Source organism: Capra hircus, chromosome 2 (assembly GCF_001704415.2).
Source record: "Capra hircus breed San Clemente chromosome 2, ASM170441v1, whole genome shotgun sequence".
Taxonomy (NCBI): Eukaryota; Metazoa; Chordata; class Mammalia; order Artiodactyla; family Bovidae; genus Capra; species Capra hircus.
In genome coordinates this window covers 10,748,162-10,776,161 of record NC_030809.1, presented here as the reverse complement: position 1 = coordinate 10,776,161, position 28,000 = coordinate 10,748,162, and the positions used below count along the sequence as shown (strand labels likewise).

General features: G+C 45.7%; 1 protein-coding gene across 1 annotated transcript; it reads left to right on the top strand.

Moving 5' to 3' along the window:
* On the top strand, positions 1–27,355 carry PTAFR (platelet activating factor receptor). Its single transcript, XM_013973892.2, has 2 exons — positions 1–546; positions 24,163–27,355. The coding sequence occupies exon 2, from the start codon at positions 24,179–24,181 to the stop codon at positions 25,235–25,237; it is 1,059 nt and encodes a 352-aa protein (XP_013829346.1). The 5' UTR covers positions 1–546; positions 24,163–24,178; the 3' UTR covers positions 25,238–27,355.

Below are 28,000 nucleotides of genomic sequence, written 5' to 3'. Positions count from 1 at the left end.
CACATGCAAACGCGCACACACACGCACACGCGCACACACACAGCCCCTCTCACTATCTGGGTCATCTTTTTCTCTGTCACTCCCTTGGGTTTCGTCCTCGAACCTCCTCATCCCTCTCACGCTGTCTCTGTGTTTGCATTTGCCTGTCTCTCTCTGGGCCTCTCTCTCTCTCTCCACCTCTTAGCCCCCTCTCGCCTGACTCTCACATTCTTCTTGCTCACTCACAGCTCCTCTCTCTCACGCTTGTGCTAGGTGGCGTGTCTCTCCACCCCGCCTTACTCTCTCCCGGTGGCTGCTGCCCACACCCCACCCTGCCCCTCATTCTGCAAAAAACCTCCGAGTGGCACCCAGGGCCTGGGTGACCCAGCTCGAGGCTCTGTGGCATGTCCTCTCTGCTGATGGGGCCCTGGGGTCACGGCGTTTCCTCCTGGGGGTGACTTGGCAGTGATGCACGCTATTTCCTCACTTCTGCAATTACAGACAGCACAGAGTCCGCAGCTGCCGACATGCTCAGACCTCGCAGCAGCAGCCACTGCCCCTGGACAGGTAAGGGGGTCCCAGCCCTGGCCCGGCTGGGGGGAAGTGTGTGATAGCATCCCCAGGAGATCAAGGTCCTGCCCCTAGACTCCGCCTGAGCAAACGTGTGCTTCTGTTTTTAAGGGACGGTTCTGGCATCTTCCCCAAACCCAGAGGCTCTCATTTAGAAGGAATTCCTCGTGACTAGACATTCCCAGGGAATCTGCTACCCACTCTGGTTCTCTAAGGTCAAGGCAGCTCTGAAGGGACCTCAGAGACCTCCCTGGGAGGTGGTGGTGAGAGGGGGCTGCCTAGATCTCGGGGGGCTGGGCGCTGTCTGCTTCAGTGGCTGTGTGGCCTTGGGCACGTCACCACCCTGCTCCTCAGTTTCCTAGAATGTCAGACGAGGCCAGTGCCGTCTCCCCAGCAGGAAGGTCGGGAGGCAAAGGGTCAGGTACCGGGCTGGGTATCTAGGAATTGACTAGGTGCTGGGTTCTCCTGAGGGGATGATGAGGAAGATAACAGGGTTGCTGATACAAGAGTCCTGGCCCACAACCTGTTCCCGCCATTAGGTCACAGGTGGTAGGGACGGAGCACAGGCTGGGAGCACCTGTCCTTTGCTGGCAGGAGGTCAGATGTGGGCATGGGGAATGGAGGCTGCTGCTCAGACTCTTGCTTACTTGTGAAGAATGAGGGAACCTGCAGAGTTGCTCCCCAGGGTATTCAAGCAGCTCTGATTTAACCCTTGACTGAATACACAGCTGTTCCAGGTGCTTGGCATGCGTGTGTGTGTGTGTGTGTAGGCGCTAGAGAAACAAACAAAAGAGACATCCTTGCCTTTAGGTACTGACAACCCAGTGAAGGAAGGAAGCCCCGAAAGAGATGAGACTAAGCCTGAGGTGGGCAATGGGGTTTTGGTATCAGCTCTTGCCTATGAGCTGGGACCTTGGGCAATTCAGGAGCATCCCTTTCCTCCTTTGCATACTGGGGTTTAAGTACTGACCTGTGAGTTGTCGGGAGAGGTTGCAGTAAGAGGCTGGTGGGAAAGTGCTTTGTCAGGAGTAAGCTGGTGCGCAGACATGAGCCAGTATTACTGCTGGTACCAATGCTGTTATTCTTACTGTAAATGCCTCAAGGAGGAGGATTTGTTTGTTCCTCATTTTATCCTTACTCTTCACGTGGAGTTTAGCAAGTCACACAGTCTTGGAACCTGAACTGAATAGGGAATGAGAAAGTAGTGTGTTGTACTGGAAGAGGATGGACAGTGAGCCTGAGGTCCAGCATCTGGTTCCAGCTTGCCTCCTGATTCTGCGGTCACTTGGGGCAAATCCTTTCTCTTCTCTGGGTCTCAGTTTCCCCATCTGTCCAATGAAGGTTTGGGTAAGAAAGCCACAGTCTCTGCTGTGCGTAGGCTAAGTCGCTCAGCCGTGTCCGACTCTTCGCGACCCCATGGACTGTAGTCCATCAGGCTCCTCTGTCCATGGGATTCTCCAGACAAGAATACTGGGATGAGCTGTCACTTCCTTCTTCAGGGGATCTTCCCCTTCAGGGATCTAACCCACGTCTCTTGTGTCTCCTGCATGGGGCAGGCAGGTTCTTTATCACTAGCGCCCCCTGGGAAGTCCATAGACTATGGTCTACGGCAGTAATGTCGAAATGGGCCTCCAGGAGTGAGTTTCTGCTCTGGACTGATGGGGGATGGGGCTGGTGTGATGAGAGGCTGGGATTCTTTCTGTCCTTTTATAGAAAGACTTTTATGGAATGCCCTCTTCCTCTCTATCCTACGCCTGTGAACTCGCCCTTGTTGACAAGAAAGGGCTGCTTATCTTTTCCAGTGAAGTCCCTTCTTTCCCGTCCTGGTCTCTGCCTTCCCATGGATATAGAGGGCACCAGCTGAGCTCTGGCCTGGGGAAGCCCCCTTATGGATCCGGGGAGAAGGTGTCTGGTTTCAGAGTGGAGCCCGTTCTCAGAAGGGTATCTGCTGGGCCCCTGGTGCAGCCATGTGTCTGATCAGCAGCTCTTGGGTTCCTTGGCAGCATGGTGGGAGGGGAGAGAAGCCTCTGCTATGTCTGTGTGTGTGCATGTGTGCCTGTGGGGTGGACTGGAGAACTGGCTCTGGGTATGTATTCCATGTGTGCCTGGAGTGTGGCCAACTACGGGTGGGCCTGTCCAGCCCAACAGTTCCCAAAAGCAGGATCATCAACAAAACCAGTTGAGAGGTTGGCACTCCATTCTTCCCTTGTGTCTTCAGCCAGAGAGAATCCAGAGCCAGTATGTGTGTGTATGTCTGTAAGATGTAGGGGGAGGAGAATTTGTGGGGGGAAAACTATCATTTAGTAGCCCCTCCCCACCTGTTTATTTCTATAGAAGGGGGAACTTCAGGATCTAGGTTTGGAGTTGAGCTCATCTGGCTGATGTGAGAAGAGTGTCAAAAATTTGTGCAGCACCCTTCACAGTTTGTAAAGTCTGTTTCGATTTCCTAAGTTCTTGACTGTTTACCAAAGCCTTTTTCACTCCCAACAATCTTCCTTTTCATAGCAATGTTTCAGCTCTGGGGGGAGGCGCATGCAGATGAAGATCCCAAGGTTCAAAGCTAGGGAGAGACTCACTCAAGACGGTTAGGAGCTTGGTTGAGGCCAGATCCCAGGTCCCCTGATCATAATTCCTAATTGTGATTCATGTTTCTCTTCATCCAACCTTGGTTGCTGCTTCTAACGGAAGAGAGGTGGCTACTTTGGTTCATGGCTGATTTGTTTGCTCATTCATTCATGCAACAAACATTTCCTGAGGGTTGGGGAGGAGTTCCCAATTACTGAGCAATAACCAGGTGTATTAGTTGCTTCATTTTGCACTTATAGCTTCCCTGTGAGGAAGGTTTTATTGTCACCACTTTTTTGCAAATGGAGGAAGAGAGGCTTTGAGGGTTAAAGATCAGCTGGGAAAGAACAAAGCCAGGTGCAGATTGGAGTCTGTGTGATTGTAGGGCCTCCGCCCTGTACCCTATGTTTTCCCTCGGGCCAGTCCCTGAAGATGTCAGAGTGGTTCCTGGTATAATGGAGGGCTGTGCCCTTGCTGCGGAAGCCCAGAGGAGGAAGCACCTCCCCGCCCTTCTTGCCCCGGCTGACTTCCAGGAGGCAAGGAGTGGGGAGGGTGACTCACAGACGGATACTATCTGCGTATCTGGAAGCCAGGAGAGACCCAGGCCAGGCTCAGGGTCCCCCAGCTCCATGGGGATGTCATAGGCCAGATGAGTCGAGACAAGCAGAGACTGAGTCTCATCAATGTAATAGACATCCCTGGGACCAGCTGGACCCCAAGAGGGAGAGAAAGCTGGGAAACTTTGATACCCAGGCCACCTCCCACCCCTCATCTCTGGGGCCCTAGACCCTGTCCCTACCTCTCCCCAGACAAGGAGCTCTGTTCATTCACTGATAAACACGCCCAGTGGGATGCTAGCCTCCTTGAACTGGAAACCATGGGGAGCCTAGCGCAGAATTTCCCAGAGATCAGGAAACTTGCTCCCTTCCTTTGCCCCTCAACTCCCTCTGCTTCCTGGACAAGTGGTAATGAAACGACTCCATGAGGGGGGAATTTTTGGAGGATATGAGCAGAGGCACAAAGGCATGGGCAGGCCAGGGCACAAGTATCAAGTGTCAGAGGAGGCCAGAATGGGTGGCAACTTATTTCTTGAGGATTTTAGAGGTTCAACTGCCTGCAGTCTCAACTGACCTCAACATTGTGAGGTCAATGTTGATATTATTTCCATTTGATAGATGTGAAAACTAAGTATTCACAGAAGGGCAATGATTAAACTACGGTATTTTACTGGTTCCAGGAATCTAAGGGCTGGGAGTGGCTGAGGCTGGTGTGAGAGGGTTTGGAAGTCAAGGATGAAGGACAATGTGACTGTGTGTGTGTGTGTGTGTGTGTGTGTGTGTGTGTGTGTGTAATGCCCGAGGCCCTATACTCAGGGAGTTCCCAGCCTGGAGGGAAAGCGATATCCACACGTGATATGGGAACCAGAGGTGGTTCCCATACTCCTTCTGGGGTGGAGAAGTATAACTAACAGCCAACATTCATTGAGCTCTTCTTATGGATCAGGCATTTCCTATTCAATCCTTACAACAACCTTATGACATAGGGTTAGGGTTAGTTTTATTATTTTTTTAACAGATGAGTAAACGGAGGCTCATGGAGGTAAAATTAATTGTCTTGGACAAGGATTCAGTTCAGTTCAGTTCAGTTGCTCAGTTGTGTCCATCTCTTTGTGACCCCATGGACTGTAGCACACCAGGCCTCCCTGTCCATCACCAACTCCCGGAGTCCACCCAAACCCATGTCCATTGAGTCAGTGATGCCATCCAACCATCTCATCCTCTGTCATCCCCTTCTCCTGCCTTCAATCTTTCCCAGCTTCAGGGTCTTTTCCAGTGAGTTAGTACTTTGCATCAGGTGGCCAAAGTATTGAAGTTTCAGCTTCAGCATCAGTCCTTCCAATGAATATTCAGGATTGATTTCCTTTAGGATGGACTGGTTGGTCTCCTTGCTGTCCAAGGCTATCTCAAGAGTCTTCTCCAACATCACAGTTCAAAAGCATTAAGGATTGGCTGGTAGCATTTTGCCAACTGTCCCCGGTTGCCATAAAATGATATGACTGGTTCCCCGAAGTTTTCAGGGTTTTATTTTTTAGAATATATTTCTTATTATTTATTTGGCTGCCCCGGGTCTTAGTTGTGGCATGCAAACTCTTGGTTGCCACATGTGGGATTTCCCTGACCAGAGATTAAACCAGTGCCTCCTGCATTGGGAGAGCAGACTCTTAGCCACTGGACCACCAGAGAGGTCTTCAGGGTTAATGCTATATCCGGAAGTCTTATCTAAACGGCTTCAAGCTGGGAATAACTTGGGATGAGCCTGATGTGAGCAGTTGCAATGACAGTGGTGCTGTTTTGACAAACATTTGATCTGATCTAATTAGCAGATTGTCTGGACTTCCAGTAAATACAGCTTTTTAGAGCTGTTGGTCATGAGTATCTGAAACTGTGCTACATTATTCAGTGAGTCTTTGCATCATGCTGGGAGCTATGTGCTTGGAATATTATGAGCTCCATATACAGTGGAAGGACCTGAGGCTCAGAGAATGATAAGCTTGACTATGGTGGTGAAACTAGGATGTGACCAGAGGCAGAGTTTGAATGGAGGTTTGTCTGACGCCAGAGTCTATGATCTTAACCACTGTCCTTTCCCAAATGCTTTCTAATCCTCTGTCTCACTGGATGCTCACGGAAAGCTCTATAGGGTAGATGTGTTATTGTTCCCATTTTATAGATGAAGTCCAGAGAGGCGAAGTAGTTTTTACTAACTGTTGCACAGCTATTAAGTGAAAAAGCGGAGCCATATGATTCCAAGTTAAAAATATACAATGTATTTTCAAATCTGCCATTTCTGAGGCCCATTAAAATATGATAAAAATATGTAAGATGGATTTACCCTCTTAACAATTTTTAAGTATTATTAACTATATACACATGTTGTACCACAGATCTGTACAACATTTTTGTCTTGCCTGATTGAATCTCTGTGCCCAATGAGCATCAACTCCCTGTTTCTCTCCTCCTCCAGCCCCTGGCAACCAATATTCTACTTTCTGTTTCTATTAGTTTAATTACTTTCAAAACCTCATGTAAGTGGAATCATTCACTCTTTTTTTGCGATTGGCTTATTTCACTTATTAATATTCTCAAGTGTCATCCATGTTGTAGCAGAGGACAGAATTTCTTTCCTTTTCTAGGCTGCATAGTATTCCATTATATGTATATTAATATTTTACCAGATTTTGTTTATCCATTTGTCTGTTGATGGACATTTAGGTTGCTCCTACCTCCTGGCTATTGTAACTAGTGTTGCTGTGAACATGGGTATATAAATATTTCTTCAAGATCTTGTTTACGCTTTTTTTTTTTTAAAGAAATACACCCAGGAATGAGATGTCTGGGTCATATGGTAGTTCTATTTTTAATATTTTGAAGAACCTTCATACTAATTTCCATAGCGACTGCATCATCTTATATTCCCACCAACAGTGAGTGCACAAGAGTTCCAATTCCTCCACATCCTCAGTAACACTTGTCATTTTCTGTTTTTATGATCGAGGCCATCCTAATAGGTGCTCTCTTGTTGGAGTTTTGATTTGCATTTCCCTGATGATTAGTGATGTGGAGCCTCTTTTCATATGCTTTTTTCCCACCTGCCCCTTGACAATTTTTTAACAAATTTATTTTATTGAGTTATAGTTGATTTATAATATTGTGATGATTGCTGCTCTACCACACAGTGATTCAGTTATACATATATATATATTCTTTTCCATATTATTTTCCATTATAGTTTATCACAGGATATTTTTTTCTCTGTCCTCTGTTTCCCTCAGTATATCCCAGGATATTGAATATATTTCCCCATGCTATCCAGTAGGACCTTGTTGCTTACCTATTCTCTGTATAATAATTAGCACCTGCTAATCCCAAACTCCCAATCCCTCTCTCCCCATCTTTTCATATGCTTCTTGGCCTTTTATATCTTTGGAGAAATGTTTCTTCAAGTCCCTTGCCCATTTAAAATTTTTGTTGTTGTTTTTGTCGCATTATTGAGTGGTAAAAGTTGTTCATACATCCTGGATATTAACCCCTTATCTGGTATATTATTTGCAAATATTTTCTACAAATCTGTAGGTTGCCTTTTACTCTGTTGATTGTTTCCTTTGGTATACAGAAGTTTTAAAGTTTGATACAGTTCCAAATGTCTCTTTTTACTTTTCTTGCTTTTGGTATCATACCCAAGTAAGCATTGCCCATTCCAATGTCATGAAGCTTTCCCTCTAGAAGTTTTATACTTTCCAGTCTTATGTTTAGGTCTTTAATCCACTTTGAGTTACTTAGTATATGATTTGAGATAAGGGTCCACCTTCCTGCTTTTGCATGTGAATATCCTGTTTTCCAAATATCATTTGTTGAGATTATCTTTCCCTTATTGTGTAGTCTTGGCACCCTTGACAGAGATCATTTGACCATATATGTGAGCATTCATTTCTGGGCTGTCTCCACTCTGTCTCATTGTTCTGTATGTCTATCTTTGTGCCAATACCACCCTGTTTTGATTATTGTACTTTCTAATATATTTTGAGATCAGGAAGTGTGAGGCCTCCAGCTTTGTTCTTCTTTCTCAAGACTGTTTTGACTGTTGTGGGTACTTTGAGATTTCTTATGAATTTTAGGATTTTTTTCTATTTCTACCAAAAACGCCACTGAGATTTTTAACAGGGCATTAAATCTGTAGATCACTTTGGGTTGCATGGACATTTTAACAATATTAAGTCTTCTGATCCGTAAACATAGTGTGTCTTCCCATTTGCTTGTGTCTTCTTTAATTCCTTTCAGTAATGTAGTTTTCAGTGTATAAGTCTTTTGCCTCCTTGGTTAAGTTTATTTTTAAGTATTTTATCCTTTTTGGTGCTGTTGTAAGTGGGATTGTTTTCTTCCTCTTTTCTTTTTTCAATTTTTATTTATTTCTTTCCTTACTTATTTTTGGCTGTGCTGGGTCTTCATTGCTTCACGGGCTACTCTCGAGTTGCAGCGTGTGGGTCTCTCATTGCGGTGGCTTCTCTTATTGCGGAGCGCAGGCTTTAGGGTGCGTGGGCTTCAGTAGCTGTGGCACGTGGGCTCAGCAGCTGTGGTTCCTGGGCACTGGAGCACAGGCTCAATAGTTGTGGCACAAGGGCTTCGTTGCTTTGAGGCATGTGGAATCTTCAGGGACCAGGCATGGAAATCAGTCCCCTAGATTGGCAAGCAAATTCTTTACCACTGGAATACAAGGGAAGTCCCCTGGGATTGTTTTCTTAATTTCCTTCTCTCTTAGGCCCATTTTATCTTCTTCTTCTTCTTTTATTTATTTATTTATTTATTGAAGGATAATTGCTTTACACAATTTTGCTGTTTCCTCTCAAACCTTAACATGAATCCGCCACAGGTATACATATATCCCCTCCTTTTTGAACCTCCCTCCCATCTCCCTTCCCATCCCACCCCTCTAGATTGATACAGAGTCTTAGGCCCCTTTTAAAATCTTCATTCTACCAACAGGGAGACAGAGACCCAGAGTCATGGAGTGAGTTTAGTGTTTGAACCAGGATTTGCTTCCAACTTCACCGCTGCCTGGCAGGAGTGAGATGGATACAGAGCGGACTCTCCTTTCCATGGCCCCATTCAATTCCCCACTTTGGGGAGCAGAGGGAAAAGCAGGGCCCCCGGTCAAAGGCATCTCTTCCTGGGTCATTGCAGCCTCTAAAGCACCTGCTCTCGGGCTATAGGACAGGTCTGTGAGTGGAGGAGTTGGCCACGGAGTGGTTTGCTTCCAGCAGGGGCCACCTCTTGGCCTGGGAGAGACAGGCTGGGCCTTGGAGTTCAAAATCTCATCGGCCATTTCCCAGTTGTGTGACTGTGGACAAGTCTGTTTCATTCTCTGACTTCACTTCGTTTCCTGGAAAAATGGGCATTTTGTAAAACTCACTTTGTGAGGCTGATTTGAGAAGGAAATGTGATCATGGGTAAGAGGTGTCTGTTCATTTAATTAGTAAACGATGCTCAAGGCCCTCAGCTTAGGTGGGTGGCTCCCCCAACCCCCGGTCACATTGTCCCCCATAGAGCATGGTGTCCTTGAATCCAGGCAAGAGTGCCCCCACAGAGTTTGGGTTCCTCCCACACTCCCAGGCTTGTGGGATGGTGAGGAGTTGCTGAGGCATGGAATGTGGATGAACTTAGATATGACTGAGTTTTAGCTTATAAATATTTAGACGCTTGTACTCTGGACCCCAAATGGCCCCACAATATTAGGGGCCATTCTGACTGGTAAACACAACTTTCCAACCCACAGTCTGCACTGGGAAAGTACCCAGCACACACTTCCTGTTGCCCAGATGTCAGTGGTTCCTCCCCTCTGACAGTCCAGCTGAGGCCAGGAGCCCTTTCTCCAGGTCCCCTAGGGGCCAGATTGTTGGCAGACAGATGAGACTCGTACCAGTGGGAGATGGGACTGAATAGTCTGCAGGGCAGAGGGTGGGAGATACAGATGGTAGAATTCTTCTTGTCTTCATGAATATTTATACCCTCTTGGCCCAGCTTCAGCTAAACGTTGAGCCTGAGCTTGCTGCCTCGACTTGATCCATCAGGGTGGCCCTGCCCGTCTATTAAGTTGAGTGGTTCAGAGTCACCTCCTTCTCCTTCTAAATGCTCATTCCCTTCCTGAGTTGTTGAAAGCTTTGTTGGCATTAGCCCAATGCTGTGTCTGGAGCTGGCAGGAAAGGCAATATGTTAGAGACTCTGAGGTCACTAGTGATCCATAGTCCACCCCCATGTCTCCAAGTGACTGGGCCAACAGTGAGAGAAAGTCTTGACCATTTGTGGCAACTTTGTATGCTTATTTTTGGAACTTTGTTAGGATTATAAGATTGTGAAGATGAGGAAATCCAGGCTCATAGAGGTAAAGTCACTTGCCCAAGGTCACACAGTAAGCAAATGGCAGAGTCAGGTAACAACCCAGGTCTTCCTGACTGCAGAGGCCTTTTCTGCAATCTGCTATGTCTCCCCCAGGGAGACTGGACACCTTTTGTTTATGCCAGTTTCCTCTGAATAATCATCAGGGCATGGTCATTCATGCATTCGGTCCCCAGTGGCTAACACTGAGAAAAAAGAGATAAAAAAGATCTAGTCTTTAACCTCAAGAAGTTCTCAGCCTGGTGAGGAAACAGCCACAGAAATCAATACTTACAACATGTTATGCTGAGAAATGTGCTCAGTACCATGTCAACCCAGGCAAGGTGGCAACTCGTTCTGTCTGTCTGGGGCAATCAGAAAAGGCATTCCAAAGGAAGCCCTCTTTAGATTAGGTCTTCAAAGATGAGTAAGATTTTTCTGGGTAAAGCGATAGGCAAAAGGCATTCTCAGGAGGGGCCGTGACATGTGTGAGGGCACCGAGGTCTGAGGAGAAATCGGTTTTAGAGAAGCAGCAAGAAGTTCAATGTGGGGACTTCCCTGGTGGTCCAGTGGTTAAGAATCTGCCTTGCAATGCAGTGGACACTGGTTTGATCCCTGGTCGGGGAACTAAGATCCCACACGCCATGGAGCAACTAAGCCCTCTCACTGCAACTACTGAGCCTGTGCAATGCAACTAGAGAGTCTGTGCACCACAACAGAGGATCCCAAAAGACACAGTGAAGATCCCATGTGCTGCAACTAAGACCTAATATGGCCATATTAGGGAAAAAAATTCAGTGTGATTAGAGTACAGGGCAAGAGGTAGTAGAGGCTGGTGAGAGAGGAGGTGGGAAAGGAGCTTGCACTTGGTCCTGGGCAGGGCGGAGCCATGGAAGGTGTTAGAACAGGCAAATATGTGGCTGGCAGTGTGTTGAGGCATAGTACTGCTCAAAATTCAGTGTGCATATGAATCACTGGGCAATCTTGTTAAAATAGTTGCTGTAACAGCAAGTCTGGTGTAGAGTCAGCTTCTGCGTGTCGAACAAAGCCCACAGGTGATGCTAAGGCTGCTGGTGCAAGGACCACAGTTTGCATCATGAGGTTGTAGAGGGCTCACCCTGCCTCCTCTGGAGGCTGCTCTCAGGGGCCGGCAGCCACTGTGCTGTTTAGTTACTGGAGAGATAGGCCTCCACCATCTTCTTGGGTCAGCCCACTTTCAGCTCTCATCTCACAAGAGTTGATCTTATTGGTTGCTAGATATTTGTTTACTAGACAGATATTTATCAGGCTCTTACTCTGGGGACTTCCCTGGTGGTCCAGTGGCTAAGACTGTGAGCTCCCAATGCAGGGGGCCTGAGTTATATGCCACAACTGAAAAATAAATAAAATTTAAAAGTTCCCCTCTGGCCAAGTTTGTGTTGGGTGCTGGGATAGAGAGAAGGATTGGAAATGCTACTTTCTCATCCATGTCACTACCATCTCTTGCCTCTGAAATAGTTTCTCTGCTTCCACACTTGTTCTTCACCATCTATTCTCTGCCCAGCAGCCAGAGAGTCAGATTATGATGCTTATCTGCTTGACATAGCCCAGCAGTCCTCCAGTGCTTATAGAATAAAATCCAAACTTCTTATCGTGGCATAAGAGAGATTTGGGGTCTGTTGCCCTCTGATCTCATCCTTGTTGTTGTTGTTCAGTTGCTAAGTTATGTCTGATTCTTTGCAACCCCATGGACTGCAGCGTGCCAGGCTTCTGTGTGCTTCACTGATTCCAGGAGTTTGCTCAATCTCATGACCATTGAGTCGGTGGTGCCATCCAACCATCTCATCCTATGTCATCCCCTTCTCCTCCTGCCTTCAATCTTTTCCAGCATCAGGGTCTTTTCCAATCAGTCGGCTCTTCGCATCAGGTGGTCAAAATATTGGAGCTTCAGCTTCAGTCCTTCCAGTGAATATTGATTTCAATCCTAAAGGGTTGATTTCCTTTAGGATTGACTAGTTTGATTTCCTTGCACTCCAAGGGACTCTCAGGAGTCTTCTCTAGCAGCACAATTTGAAAGCATCAATTCTTCAGCACTCAGCCTTCTTTATTAGTCCAACTTGCACATCTATACATGACTACTGGAAAAACCATAGCTTTGACTATATGGACCTTTGTTGGCAAAGTGATGCTTCTGCTTTTTAATATGCTGTCTAGATTTGTTATAGCTTTCCTTCCAGAGAGCAAGCTAGCCCACAGTGATTTTGGAGGCCAAGAAAATAAAATCTATCACTATTTTCACTTATTTCCCCTTCTATTTGCCATGAAGTGATGGGACTGGAGGCCATGATCTTAGTTTTTTGAATGTTGAGTTTTAAACCGTCTTTTTCACGCTCCCCTTTCACCTTCATCAAGAGGCTCTTTAGTTCCTCTTTGCTTTCTTCCATAAGGGTGGTGTCATCTGCATATCTGAGGTTATTGATAATTCTCCTGGCAAACTTGACTGCAGCTTGTGCTTCATCCAGACTGGCATTTCACACGATGTACTCTGCATATAAGTTAATAAGCAAGGTGACAATATTCAACCTTGATGTACTCCTTTCCCAATTTTTAACCAGTCTGTTAGTCCATGTCTGATTCTAACTGTTGCTTCTTGACCTGAATACAGGTCTTTCAGGAGACAAGTAAGGTGGTCTGGTATTTCCATCTCATGAAGAATTTTCCACAGTTTGTTGTGATCCACACAGTCAAAGGTTTTCACATAGTCAATGAAGCAAAATAGATATTTTTCTGGAATTCCCTTGCTTTCTCTATGATCCAGCAAATGTTGGCAGTTTGATCTCTAGTTCCTTTGCCTTTTCTAAACCCAGTTTGTACATCTGGAAGTTCTTGGTTTATGTACTGTTGAAGCCTAACTTGATGGATTTTGAACATTACCTTGCTAGCATGTGAAATGAGCACAATTTTAATGGTAGTCTGAACATTCTTTGGCATTGCCCTTCTTTGGGATTGGAATGAAAACAGACCTTTTCCAGTCCTGTGGCCGTGGCTGAGTTTTCCAAATTTGCTGGCATATTGAGTGCAGCACTTTCACAGCATCATCTTTTAGGATTTGAAATAGCTTAACTGGAATTTCATCACCTCCACTGGCTTTGTAGTAATGCTTCCTAAGGCCCACTTCACTTCACCCTCCAGAATGTCTGGTTTTAGGTGAGTGACCACACCAACATGGTTATCCAGGTTATTAAGACCTTTTTTGTACAGTTCTTCTGTGTATTCTTGCCACTTCTTCTTAATCTCTACTGCTTCTGTTAGGTCCTAACTGTTTCTGTCCTTTATTGTGCCCATCCTTGCATGGAATATTCCCTTGATATTCCCAATTTTCTTGAAGAGATTTCTAGTCTTTCCCATTCTGCCCTACTCTTCTCATTTCTCTGGAGACACTGACCTTTCGGTTCTTTGAAACACATCTTTATTTTCGGCTTAGAGTATGATGAATTTATTCCCACTGCAGGACCTTTGCACATGATACCCTATGCCTGGAATATATTTCTTCATCAACATTTTCTCCTGACTTGTTTCTTCTTGCTTTTTAGATTTTAGCCATGAGAAGATACAGGTTTTGTTGGACTCTAAAGTTTATACAATTTGGGGGGCCTTCTTTAAATGAAAGATATGAAATTATAAATATACAATTAAGAGCAAGGCCTTCATATTCACTTAAGAACAACTTCAAGGCCTAGGAAGGGATCTTGAAGTTTATGCTTCATTGGCTTCACAGTAGATCTGCCTTTGGTTTCATTTATACGTCACCTCCTCTGAGAAGCCTTCTCTGGTTACTCTATTGTAAGCAGCCCCCATCCAATAATCATCACGTCACGCTTTTTATTTCTTTTGTTGAATATATCACAAGTTGAAATTACCTTGTTCTTTTATCTCTCTACTTATTTTTGTTGCTAGAGTAAATAAGTATAACGCTAGAGCATAGCTCCTCAAGAGCAAGAATCTTGCCTGTTTTATTCCCGCAGTGTCCCAGCACAGTGCTGGGCACCCAGTTGGGTGTCAGGTGAATGAATGGACATGGTCTTGGTCCTCTGGGAGCTATGGCCCAGTGCTGGAAGGACGCACACAGGCAATTTCAGTGAGTTTTGGGAGCCCAGGGATTGGGCATTAACCAGGCCTGGGGAGAGAGGGAAGGGTATGAAAGGGTCAGGGAAGCCTAGGAAAAACTCCCTGGAGGAACGGAGGCCTTAAAGGATGACTAGTAGTCAACCAGGCAGAGAGAAGGAGGGAAGCAGGAATGAAGGTGTGGATGGATGAGTCCCAGACCCCGAGGCAACTTGACCGGTTACATTTTGGGTGATTTCAAGGGTTCTGTTGATGTGAAGGGACTTCGGCGCACCATATTCGGGATGAGGTCCAAAGGAGCGGGCGTCACCTGGGGACCTGGAACTAGATGGAAAGCAGCCGAAGTAGCAAGGGTCTGGGTGGTGGGAACTGGAGGTACCAAGGACGAGGCTCCGAGCAAAGGCTGGGTGTCCGCCTGAGACTTCCGCACTGATTCTGGCCCTGTGTCTGGAAGAAAGAGGCATACTTCTGCTCGGCCTCCTGTGGGGCCGTGTGGACTGGGAAGGATCTGGGTCGGACAGACCCAAGTACACATTGTCACAGGTTGGGTTCCTGGGAAGATGCTTCTCACATGAGATTAGCCCACAGGTGTGTTTTTCCTGGAATATTTTTAAGCAAAACCGAGATATTGTATACTCCTACTTATAAATTCTTTTTGTTGTTCAGTTGCTAAGTTGTGTCAGACTCTTTGCGACCCCATGGACTGCAGCACCCCAGGTTTCCCTGTCCTTCACTGTCTCCCGGAGTTTGTTCAAACTCATGTCCATTGAGTCAGTGATGCCAGCCAACCATCTCATCTTCTGTTACCCCCTATTCCTCCTGTCCTCAATCTTCCCCAGCATCATTGTCTTTTCCAATGGGTTGGCTCTTCGCATAAATACTTTAGTTTGTGTGTATAATAGACCGGGAATTAAAATCTAAAACTAGAGACATCCCAGGTGGTCCAGGAGTTAGGACTATGAACTTCCACCGTAGTGGGTGTGGGTTCAATCCATGGTTGGTGACCTAAGATCCCAAATGCTGAGCAGTGTGGCCAAAAAAAAAAAAAAAAAAAAATCTAAAAATATACAACCAACATATCAAAATTACAACCTCACAAAATTAACATCAATTTCTTTTCTTTTTTTGGCTGTGCTGTGCAATTTGAGGGAGCTTAGCTCCCTGACCAGTGCGGAATCCTAACCACTGGACTGTTAGGGAATTCCCAGCATCAATTTCTTAATTCCATCTAATACTTTGCATTGGAGTTCTCCTAGTTGTCTAGCAAATATTTTTTCATAGTTTGTTTAAATCAGGATACACACAAGGCCCACACACAGCATTTATTTGCTCAGCTCAGATTCTTGAACAAGAATTTGATACTCCACTTCCTTGCCTCTCATTCACTCCTCAACTCGTGCTTAGGAAACTGCTCTCCCTCTGATCACGCCGGATAGATTTCTGAGTGGCCCTGTGCAATGCTTGCTGTTTTGTCTGCGCTGTACTGGATCTTGCTGTGGCTTTTCACACCATTGGCCACTTTTCCTACATCCTCGAAACTTTCTTCGCGTGAGGACTCCAGTGTGGTCCTCCCCTGGTCCTTCTCCTATCTCTTGACCATCCTGTCCCTACTTCCTTCCTCGGTTTTCCCTCCTCCTCTGACTTCTCTTTTAACGTTGGGCTCTTCAGGACCCTCCTGGGTGTTTCCTAGGCACTCTACCTGTGACGTGTCCCCCATGGAATTCCTCCTCCCTGCCCCCACACTCTTCCTCTTCAGTGTCATCTCTGTGAAGACAGACACTACCCAGCTCCAATCATCTGGGTCAGAAACCTGGCCGTTCGTGTCTCCTCCCTTTCTCTCAACCACTGTCCCTTACGTCACTAGGTTCTGTCCATTCTACCTCCAAATCATTCTCACAGCCATCCATTTCCCTATGATCTGCCATGGTCCAAGCCTCCTGCAGCTCTCCAGACAATTGCAGTGATCTTTTTCGCCATCTCTCTGCCTCTGACCTGAAGCCCCTCCAGTTTGTTCTGTACACAACAGTCAAATGGATGTGAGAGTTGGACCATGAAGAATACTGAACACTGAAGAACTGAAGCTTTCAAACTGTGGTGCTGGAGAAGACTCTTGAGAGGCTCTTGGACTGCCAGGAGATCAAATCAGTCAATCCTAAAGGAAATCAAACTAGAATATTCATTAGAAGAACTGATGCTGAAGCCGAAGCTCCAGTACTTTGACCATCTGATATGAAGAGCCGACTCATTGGAAAAGACCCCGATTCTAGGAAAGATTGAGGGCAGGAGGAGAAGGGGGCAACAGAGGATGAGATGGTTGGATAACATCCCTGACTCAATGGATGTGAATTTGAGCAAACCGCAGGAGTTAGTGAAGGACAGGGGAGCCTGGTGTGCTGCAGTCCATGGGGTTGCAAAGAGTCAGACAAGACTTAATGACTGATCAACACAATGCTCAGTCATCTTCCATAAACACAAAATGCTACGTATGTCAATGACTCCCCGTTTTCTGCAGAATCAAATACAAACTCCTTTAGCCTAAAATTCAAGACCCTACTTCGGTAGACTGACGATGCTTACCTTGTAGGTCCTGTCGCTCCTCACCACCACCCCATCCCCTTAGTGAAGAAAGTGCAAGTCGCTCAGTCGTGTCAGACTCTTTGTGACCCCATGGACTATACAGTCCATGGAATTCTCCAGGGCAGAATACTGGAGTGGGTAGCCTTTCCCTTCTCCAGTTTTAGCCAAACCAATCTTCTCACGTTCCCCGAGAAGAAGGCACATTCTCTACTTTCTTCCAGGTCTCTTCCTCTCCCAGCTGCATCAGGCTAACCCCTTCTCTTCCTTCAGCCTAAGAAGGAGCTGTTCTGGACCCTCGAGTCTGGGCCATGGACACCACTCAGAATGACCCTGACATCTAGAACCTCCGCGATAACACTTGTTCAGTCGCTAAGTTGTGTCTGACTCCTTGTGACCCCATGGACTGCAGCGTGCCAGGCTTCCCTGTCCTTCAGTTATCACTTATCTATTTCTGCATTTCTCTCTTGAAAATGTCCTGTTAGTCCCTGAAGGACAGAGACAGGTCTGTTTTCAGAGGCCTCAGGACTCTGCCCAGCTGTGAGCTTGTCCAGTGAAGGTGTGAGTGAATGACCGAATGGGTGAGCTGTGAGGTGGTGTGCCCCATTCACATGGTGAGAGTATTTTTAAAATAATCTGTTAATGCCCCCCAAACCCCATTCCCCCAAATCCATGATGAACAAAATACCAAAATTTTTAATGAAATCTGCATAATAGTGCCAGGCAGGGCCATACTAGAGTCTGAGGCAAAAGGAAGAGTCAGTAATACCAATTTGGATTCTTTAAAATTGCGTTAAAATGTTATTTATCTGGATTACTGAGGTTTTTGGTGCTCCCTTAAATTTTGTACCCAGGTGAACATCTCACAAACTTTACTCTAATTCTGATCTGGGAGGGAAGACTTCCTCAACAGGCCTGGACAGGCGTGGTACAGGGGTCAGGGCCCAGGAGAGTGTCCTGGGTGGAGTCCTTTGCCTGGAGAAAGATTGTCCTGGAGTTTTCCCTACCCTGCTGGACTGGAGCCTAAACCCAAGAAGAGAAAGGGACTTGGTTGGGGAGAGGGGTTGTGGGGGGGGGTGTTTAGGGATGTGGCTTTCTTAAAGACCCACAGTGAGCACCATGTACTGCCCAGTCCAGCTGTGGGCTGCCTCCCTGCCTCTCAGACCCCAGGAACAGGGTCCCCTAAGGCATGAGGGTTTTGTCCAGCAGGAGAAAGAAACAAAGGCAGTCCCAGAAGAAGGGGCATCTCAGGCTCAACAGAAATGAGGAGAAGGAGGAGGAGCTGACATGATGGAGCATCGATTTTCAAATTTTCTAGTTTCAGGATCTCTTTATATTCTTCAAAATTATTGAGGGCTCCAGGGAACTTTTGTTTACATGGGTTATATCTCCCAATGTTTATTCTATTCAAAAGCAAAAATGACATTCTAAAACATTTTGTTTTTAAATATGAAACCAATAATAAACTCAGTTCATGTTAACATAAATCATGGTTTGAGTAGAAAGTAACTAAAGTTTTCAAAATGTAAACAATTTAGGGAGAAGAGTAGCATTAATTCACGTTTTTCTTTTCCAGTCTCTTTAATGTTGGGTTCAGTGGAAGACAGCTGGGTTCTCACGGCCACTTCCTCATTCAATCTATTGTGATACACTGCTTGGGTGGAAGCAGATGAAGAAAATCTGCCCTCCCACAGCTGTTAATTTGTAAAGGGAGAAATAGTTTAATGGATTTTTTCAGACTAATTGATGATATTCTGTCTTAAAACATTATTTATTTGTTTATTAACTTTTTAACCACACTGGGTCTTTGTTGCTGGGAGTGGGCTTTCTCTAGTTGCAGTGCGTGAGCTTCTCCTTGCAGTGGCTTCTCTCTAGTTGCAGAACACTGGCTCCAGGCCCTGCTCTGAAGTTGCGGCACACGGGTTCAGTTGCTCCGCAGATCTTCCCAAACCAGGAGCCAAACCTGTGTCTCCTGCATCGGCAGGTGGATTCTTAACCAGTGGACCACCAGGGAAGCCCCTTGTCATCTGTTAGCACTGCGATATGTTGGTCTATCTTGCCCTTTGAATCTTTTACCTCTGTGCAACTTGGAAACATCATGTTTTCCACTTTTGGAAAACATTGGTTCACTGAGATATATGGGTCTTCCAAGTATTGGCCTTTCATTATGAGAGTATTTGAAGGACAGGGAAGCCTGGAGCATTGTGGTCCATGGGGTTGCCAAGAATCAGACTCAACTCAGCCATGAAAAAAAGAACGACAATTATAAGGTATAAAAATTGCATTTATTAATGTAACTACGAAGCTCATCAGAACATTCTTTAGCTGTTGGAAAGCTGTCAACCTCATACTGGCAGATACAATTTTTCAAAACTTCTAGTTTTCTCTTAAGTTCAAGTTTTATCATTGGCAACAAGAATGCGTCATTTGTTTTCCTTGATGAGACGGGTTCACTTTATTTATATTCGAGAAAAGGTCTGCCAAATACCCAAGTCTCTGAAAACACTGTAGCTTGCCAGTCATTTTTTCAAGTGATAATGGTAATATGAAAAACAGCTCAGCTCACAACTCAAACAGTGGCACAATGGTCTTTTTCTGAAGACAACCACTGTATTCCAGTTCGCAGCGGCGATGTTTTCTACGTATTTCCCGTTCTGATACACAGATTATTAAACAGATGTGCAGGGACTTCCCGGTGGTCCTGTGGCTAAGACTCAGTGCTCCCAGCGCTGGGGTCCAGATTCGATTCTTGGTTGGGGAACTGGATCCCACATGCTGCAACTAAAAATCCCACATGCCTCAAATAAAGATTCCAAATGATGGAACTAAAGATCGAAGATCTGGCATGCCACAACTAAGATTCAGGGCAGCCAAAAAAGAAAAATATTAAAAAATAAAAATTTTAAGAAATGAAAAAATTAAAATAAAAGAAGTGCACTTAAGATTTAATAAAATAATTTCCTTTCTTTATCAAGGACATTTAAAAGTGAAATTGGCTTCTTCTTTTTTTTTTTTTTTTACATGGAATGCATGGCTGTGAAGAATATGGCACCTGTGTCAGTTTGGTGTCTCTGCCTTGATTGGTGCTAAGGAATCAGCGGTTTTATTCACCCTTTTGTAACATTAGCACAAATGTCAACACAGTGAAAAGGACAAATAATGTCTTGGTATTATTATGATGATTGTTTTGACCTCATGGATCCCCTGAAAGCTCTCTCTCGTCCCTCATTTATGTGGACCACTCTTTGTGAGTTATTATCCTGTACCTTTGAAAAAAAATGGCAGGATAGGTCACCTTTAGGAGTGGGAAAGTTCCCAGCTGAGTAGAAGCTAGCAATTTGCCGCTGAGGAAGCAACTTATGTATGTGTGAAACTGATTCACTTCACTGAACACCTGGAACTAACACAGCATTGTGAATCAACTGTACTCTGGTAGAAATTTAAAGAATTATGTAATTCAAATCAACTATGTAATTCACAGTTTCACTGGAGGGTGAGTTTTTTGTTTTTAAAGGAATCACAATGATGTATTTGAACAATGGAACCTACATTTATTCAGCTAACATAGACAAACCACCACCATACTAAATGGAGCAAAGAACAAAAATTTTCTCAATCAACAAAATTCCAGTTACAACCATTGATTTCTTTAAATTCACCTGGAAGTATCCCTAGATGTCTTTAAGTGTTTCCAATGCTCTGGGGCTCCTTAAAGGGTGGGTGTAATTAACAAGGCTAACCCATTCCTTTAAACCTTTTTTTTTTGCTTTTAAATTTAGTTATTTTTTATTTTTGGCTGTCCTTTTTAAATTTTAAATTTAGTTATTTTTTATTTTTGGCTGTACTGGATGTTCGTTTCTGCGAGGGTTTTTCTCTAGTTGCAGAGAGCAGAGGATACTCTCTAGTTGAGGTGTGAGGGCTTCTCATTGCTCTGGCTCCTTTTGTTGCAGAGCACAGGCTCTAGATCACAGGCTCAATCATTGCAGTGCACGGGCTCAGTTTCTCCACGGCAAATGGGATCTTCCCAGGCCAGGGATCTCCTGCACTGGCAGGTGGATTCTCTACCACTGAGCCAGGGGAAGCCCCTTCTTTGTTTATTGGTTCATGGGGCTGGGAACAGAGTAGAATAGACAAAGTCCTTGATCTTGTTTTGCTCACAGTTAAGTGGGAGAGGGTGAAGCAATCATACAAACAAGAATATGACAACAATCGAGCTAAGATTTAAGAAGTACAGGGAGTTTTGAGATGGGACCTGACCTGACCTGGAACTCACTGAGAAACTCCGTGAAGGAGTGAAATGAAGCGAAGGTCTGAAGCAAGAGCTGGAGCTGGCCAGGTGGAAGTATATGTGGATCCGGAAGAGTGTTCCAGGCAGGGGCATGGGTGTGCATGCAGCCGGCTCAGGCAGGAGAGTCCTGGGTGTGCTTGAAGACCCACCTGGGAAGTCCATTTTGGCTGGAGCCTGGTGAGAAGGTGGCACGAGATGAAGGTGGAACTGCAGCCAGACGTCAGGTCATCAAATGGCTGTTTTTTTCAGTTCCTGAAACTCTTTCCTGCCCTACTCCTAGACCTACACAGATCCCTCTGCCTGGAGCACTCTTCCTCGGCTCCTCTTTCAGGCCTCAAGAGAAGTGTCACTTTCTTTCAAAATAGATCTCTTTTTTTCTTCACATCAACACCCCATTCTCTTTGTATAGCAATTAAGTTTGTTTACATGGCCTTTGTCTGTCTCCCTTATGAGACTCTAAGTTCCCCGAGGGCATGGTCCTGTCTGCCCTGTTCATCCTGCCTCTCTTGTATTTAGCAGTGAGCCTGACATGCAGTTGGAGCTCAGAAATATTTGTTGGATAAATGTATGAATGAACCAGATTTGAGATTCTGGCTCCATTCCATAATGCTGTGTGACCTTGGACAAGTCACATGACCACGGACAAGTCACATGACCACACTATACTCTGTAAAATGGGGGATTTTACTTCCTATCTCAAAGGGATTTTGTGAGACTCAAAGGAAATAGTGCCTGTGGAAGCACTGAGCAGAATGCCTGGCTTCAAAAGAGGTACTCCTAAATGTTTTGGGTTTTTTTGGGGGGGCAGCATGCAGGATCCTACATTTTTTGGGGGGCAGCATGCAGGATCCTACTTCCCTGACCAGGGCTTGAACCTGTGCCCCCTGCATTTGGGAGCATGGAGTCCCAACCCCTGGATTGCCAGGGAAGTCCGCTCCTAAGTGTTGTCTTCCTTGCTTCTCAATGTCAGTTCCCTACTTTTTTCTCTGGACTGTGATATATGTATGATGAGCTTCAGGCCTTGCTTAATCCCAGCGGAGTCTCTTGCCATGCCATCCCCTCAGCTGCAACGCAAACATCAGAGGTGCTTCCAGGCTTATGTGATGGCACCATAGTAGGAGCAACAAGAGTAGAGGGGAGGAAACACTGGTTTTGATGGAGAGTAGATGGGAGTGATGAACTGTTGAAAATGGACCAGACTTTGATTAGTGTGATTATGGCTAGCTTTAATCTTCTTTAATATACAGTTGAATCTTGAACAACTCAGGAGCTAAGGGAGGCAACCCTCCATGCAATTGAAAATCTGCTTATAATTTTAGTTGGCCCTCCCTTTATGGGATTCCAGATCTGTGGATTCAACCAACCATGGATTGTGTGGTATTGTAGTATGTATTTAATTTTTTATTTTATTATATTTTTAATATAAATTTATTTATTTTAATTGGAGGTTAATTACAATACTGTATTGGTTTTGCCATACATCAACATGAATCCACCACAGGTATACACGTGTTCCCCATTCTGAACCCCCCTCCCTCCTCCCTCCCTGTACCATCCCTCTGCATCATCCCAGTGCACCAGCCCCAAGCATCCAGTATCATGCATCGAACCTGAAAATCCATGTATAAGTGGACCCACACAGTTCAAACCTGTGTTGTCCAAGGATCAACCATACTTTAAAAAAAAACTTTTTGTTTTTAAATGATTTTAGGCCTTTAAAAAGGTTGCAAAATAGTACAAAGAGCTCATGTATGGACTTCACCCAACATTCTCAATTCATAAACTACAGTACAGTGATCAAAACCAGAACATGAACATGGATACCAAGATATCTAAATTATAGACCTTATTTGAACTTCACCAGTTTTTCCTCTAATGACTTTTTCCCCCAGATACAGACCCAAGATCCCATGTCTCACTTAGTTGTCCTCTGTCTCCTTAGTATCCTCTGATCTATGATAACTCCTCAGGCTTTCCTTGTCTTTCATGACCTTATTTTTTATTTGGCTGCACTGGGTCTTAGTGCAGCCCTTCCTTGACCAAGGTTGAAGCTCAGGCCCCCTACAATGGAAGTGCGGCGTCTTAGCCACTGAACCACCAGGGAAGTCCCAACCTTGACACTTTCGATCATTTATTTTGTGGAATATCACACAGTTTAAGTTTGTCTGATGTTTTCTCATGACTAAATTGAGATTCTGCATTTTTTGACAAAAATACCACTGAAGGGATGTGTGCTTTTCAGTACATCATACCAGGTGTTCTTGATGTTGCTATGTTTTGCTAACAATGATGCTACTCTTGATTGCTTGGTTAACACAATGTCTTTTGGGTTTCTCCACTATACTTTTATTTTAAAATTATATTTAAAATTTTAAAATTACTAAAGCAAAACATGCTCCTAAAAAGTTCAAACAAACAAAAAGTTTAAAGTAAATATCCTCCCCACCACCTCTACCTCACCTTCCTAGAAGTTACTTACTTGTCAACACTTTGAGGTATATCATTCTAGACCATTTTCTATATCATATACACATATATAATGAGTTCATGCCAATTTTTTTTGTTTTGTTTTACTTAATAATATTATCTAGGGACAACTTTCCATGTCAGTACAATCAGATCTAACTTGTTCTTTCTAATAAATAGCTGCTATTTCATTCTCTGGGTGACCCTAATTTACACTTCTGTATTTTCCAGATTTTGTATGAGCATGTAAATTATTTTTGTAACATAGAACACTTTATCATTAAAATTTCTATCTCAAATTTCATCAATACAAAAATATTCAAATTTTGTCAGAAAATTAAAATCATTATAATTTAAGTTAATATTTTAAATTTTATATATTTCATCACCAGGAATAGATTACCTAAAACTTTAAGTCCAAATGAGGTCAAGAATAAAAAGATATGTTTTAAAATGAAACAAGAGAAAAGAAACTCCACTGCCACTGATTTTATTGAATCTCAGAGGCCATTCATTTTAAAAACACACCATTCTTTTATGTAGGAAGAAAAAACATTGTCAATTAATTGGAAAATGCCATCAGTTTTAGAGTTTTTAAAATGTGCAAAACAGTAGTCTTGGAACAGAGTAAATAAGATAGTACCATGTTGGCCCTTCATTGACCAGAATCCCTATGTGGTCTTTCAGGAACAGGCAGGATCCTATGACCAGCCACCACTTCCAGCCCATAGAGATGGAGCCAAATAATTCCTTTCGTGTGGACTCCGAGTTCCGATACACCCTCTTCCCAATTTTTTACAGCATCGTCTTTGTGCTGGGGGTCATTGCCAACAGCTACGTGCTGTGGGTCTTTGCCCGCTTGTACCCTTCCAAGAAATTCAACGAGATAAAGATCTTCATGGTGAACCTCACCATGGCTGACCTGCTCTTCCTGGTCACCCTGCCCCTGTGGATCGTCTACTACTACAACCAGGGCGACTGGATTCTTCCCAAATTCCTGTGCAACCTGGCTGGCTGCTTCTTCTTCATTAACACCTACTGCTCAGTGGCCTTCCTGGCTGTCATCACTTACAACCGCTTCCAGGCAGTGACAAGGCCCATCAAGACCGCTCAGGCTACCACCCGCAAGCGTGGCTTCCTTCTGTCCCTGATTATCTGGGTGTCCATTGTGGGCGCAGCATCCTACTTCTTCGTCCTGGACTCCACCAACAGTGAGCCCAAAAAGACCGGCTCGGGCAACATCACACGCTGCTTTGAACATTACGAGAAGGGCAGCATCCCAGTCCTCATCATCCACATCTTCCTGGTGTTCAGCTTCTTCCTCGTCTTCCTCATCATCCTCTTCTGCAACCTGGTCATCATCCGCACGCTGCTCACGCAGCAGGTGCAGATGCAGCGCAACGCCGAGGTCAAGCGCCGGGCCCTCTGGATGGTCTGCACCGTCCTGGCTGTGTTCGTCATCTGTTTCGTGCCCCACCACCTCGTGCAGCTGCCCTGGACCCTGGCCGAGCTGGGCTTCCAAGACACTGACTTCCACCAGGGGATTAACGATGCGCACCAGGTCACTCTCTGCCTCCTTAGTACCAACTGCGTCTTAGACCCCATTATCTACTGTTTCCTCACCAAGAAGTTCCGCAAGCACCTCACCGAGAAGTTGTACAGTATGCGCGAGAGCCGGAAGTGCTCCCGGGCCACCTCGGAGACGGGCACGGAAGTGGTCGTGCAGCTCAAAGACGCCCCTATCAAATCGCTCAAATATTAGTCTAACTGTTGGAGCCAGGCCCGGAGGCTTCTTCTCCATGGACATCATCGACTGACCTGAGGGGTGGGGGAGGGAGGGGGTGTCTGCCGTGGTCCTGGCACCTCCTCCCTGGGCACTGGTGGCCAGTTAAGTATGGAGGCTACCTCACGAATGTGGGGGTGCTGACAGAACCAGACCGCTGGGAAGTTCAGAGCTTGAATGAACCCCTGCAGCCACCTTTGGACACATGCCGTGTAACCTTGGCTTGCAGAGTCATCCCGGTCTGATGGCTCTGGAAGGGATGTCAGGACCAGGGGGGCAGTCCTTGGGAGCAGACTCTGAGTCACCCAGTTCACCCTACCAAGGTGGCACTCCCAAATGAGCCAGGCCCACAGTTTTGGCCCACCGCTCCCATTATCACTGAAAAGGCAGAGAAGGGGTTTGGGGAAAGGGATGCTTCTCTGGCTACGGCACTGTCTTTGGGATCGACTTCTGAGCCAGGAAGATCCCACCCAGTCTCCACTCACAGGCACAAGGTCTTTGCAACACTTCCTAGGGGAGTGTCCCAGGTGGAAGGGGAGCCACTTCCACCTGGCTTGGTGGAACATTTTCCTAATTCATGTATAAACCTCTACTGAGTGGTGACCAGCGAAGATACAACATGCATGGACCAAAAACTAGGACAGGGAGCCTTTCTCCTGAATCAGATGCGTCTCTTCCACCGGCCTGGGGCAGCTTTGGGGCAGCGGGAGAAACTCAACAGCCACTTCCACTGTCTGTCTCAACAAGGAGCTCTGAGAAAGTAACTCCTGTGAGGCAGCTACCCACTGTGGGCGGGCAAGGCCCGTCAAAGCCAAATTGGGGCCCTCCGGGCCACTGTGATGCCTGGAGGCTTCCATGGGAAACAACGCTCAGGCTGAGAAGTGCCTGCGGGTGGGTAAGGCCTCCAGGGCGGAAGGAGCCTGTCATCTCCCCTCCCTGCCTCACTTTCTGGAAGGCCCCTGTGATTTAGCTCCCAGGAGGTGAGGGGAGCAACTATAATCCCTAGGGCAGGCAGGCACTTTGAACTCTGGGTGCAGAAGAGAGGGGGAAACATCTCTTGAGGAGCTTTGGATGTCTGATTCTCCTCTCGCACCCTGAGCACCTGCAGTGTGAACCCGGCAGCCTCAGAGTTAGGGGCTTGGAGGAGCCTGCCTCAATTTCCAGAAACCATCCTCCCTGCCAGCCAGTGTCCCTGCAAAGCTGGGATCCTGGATTCCGGCACACTGAGCTGATTTTGATAAATGCCTCTCAATGGGCCAGTGACCTGCTTGGCCCAGTCACCATCGGCTGGACTTAGCAGAGGCGACCATGTGAACAGTACAGTGGATTTGAACTTTGGTGTCACACAAATCCAGGTTCAAGCTGTGGCTGTGTCACTTCCTGCCAAAGGACTGTGAGCTGGATTTCCTACCTCAGAGTTGTTAGGAGGACCAGACACCTCTTGGTCAGGGTGACTGCTCCTCCCAGAGTCTCTCTGTTTTCGAGACTTTGTTCCCCCTAAATCTTCCAATAGGGGATGAGAGGTGAATGTCTGGCTCTTGTGGGGCCAGACAGGTTCTCGCTCGGGAATAAGCAGCAAAATTCAGGGATGCTCTTTCAGGTTCTGCAGGCCACTCACCTGAATGCATATAAACTCTGGAGCAGTGAGTGTGTGTGTATCTACATGTGTGAGGTGTGTGTGCCGCCAGCACAGCAGGGTGGGGAAGGTATCTGCATGAACATAGTAGAGATAATAGCTTTGCTCAGACAGAGAGATGTGCAGAGTCAAGCAGAGACCAAAGGGGACCCCAGGGGCCTGCTGGCTCCCCCCTCTACGTCCAGCCCTCTTGCCCAGCCCTTCTTAACGCTCCAATCTGCGCTACTTCCTTTGGGTCCTTGTGAGATTCCCTTGTTAGGATACACTCTCCTATTTTGCTCATGTTCATTTGAATGAGTGATAATATTGATTACTTTGCAACCGAAAGAGCTCTGAAGGAGATAAATACTTGTATGCTAAAGCAGTGTTTCTTGAATTTCATCCGTTTGTGTACCCATATCATGAATTTTGCAAGATCCATGTATCATCTGTACGTTTTGCTCAATAAATATTTTTCTCTAGATTGAGTCACTTTTTAACACTTGCGCCTATTTAAACGGTTGCTTTAGAACTAAACTGTAAATGAAGGTGAATGCCACCTGGCACACATAGAGGGTAAACATAAACATAAAATGTCAGTATTAAAGTCAAAATGTTCTTGGCGTCCTATCTACAGTCGCCTCACACGCCCCACGACTTGCACAGCATACTTTAGGAGACGCGGCTGTGATGTATATAAAGTGCACGGGGGTCTGCATTTGCTAAGTGCCCAATAAAGAGACAAATGTTTTTGAGGTGATAGCTTGTGATTGGTCCCTTGCTTCTCACAGAAAGTCGCCCCAACACAGAAGCCAGGACCTCTCTCCCACCAAGGCTCAGGTGAGCGGTGGAGTATTTCAGGTTGTAGCTCATGCTATGACCCTGTTGATCATTATCTCTTACTCTGAACACAACCACTTTCCCCCACCGACCCCCCATGACCTCTACCTGGTTGTGACCTTCTCAGATGCTTTCTCTCTTTTTGATCTAGCCCAGAACACCTCCTCCAGGTAGCCTTCCTGAATTCCTCCAGATGAGTTAATTGACCTAGCAGCACTTTAGGTCTAAGAGGGTGCAATTTTTCTTTATACCTTAATAACTATTGAAGTTTATCCATTTCAATGTAT

Coding starts and splice junctions, on each gene's coding strand:
- PTAFR (XM_013973892.2), top strand. CDS start 24,179: ATGACCAGCCACCACTTCCAGCCCATAGAGATGGAGCCAAATAATTCC.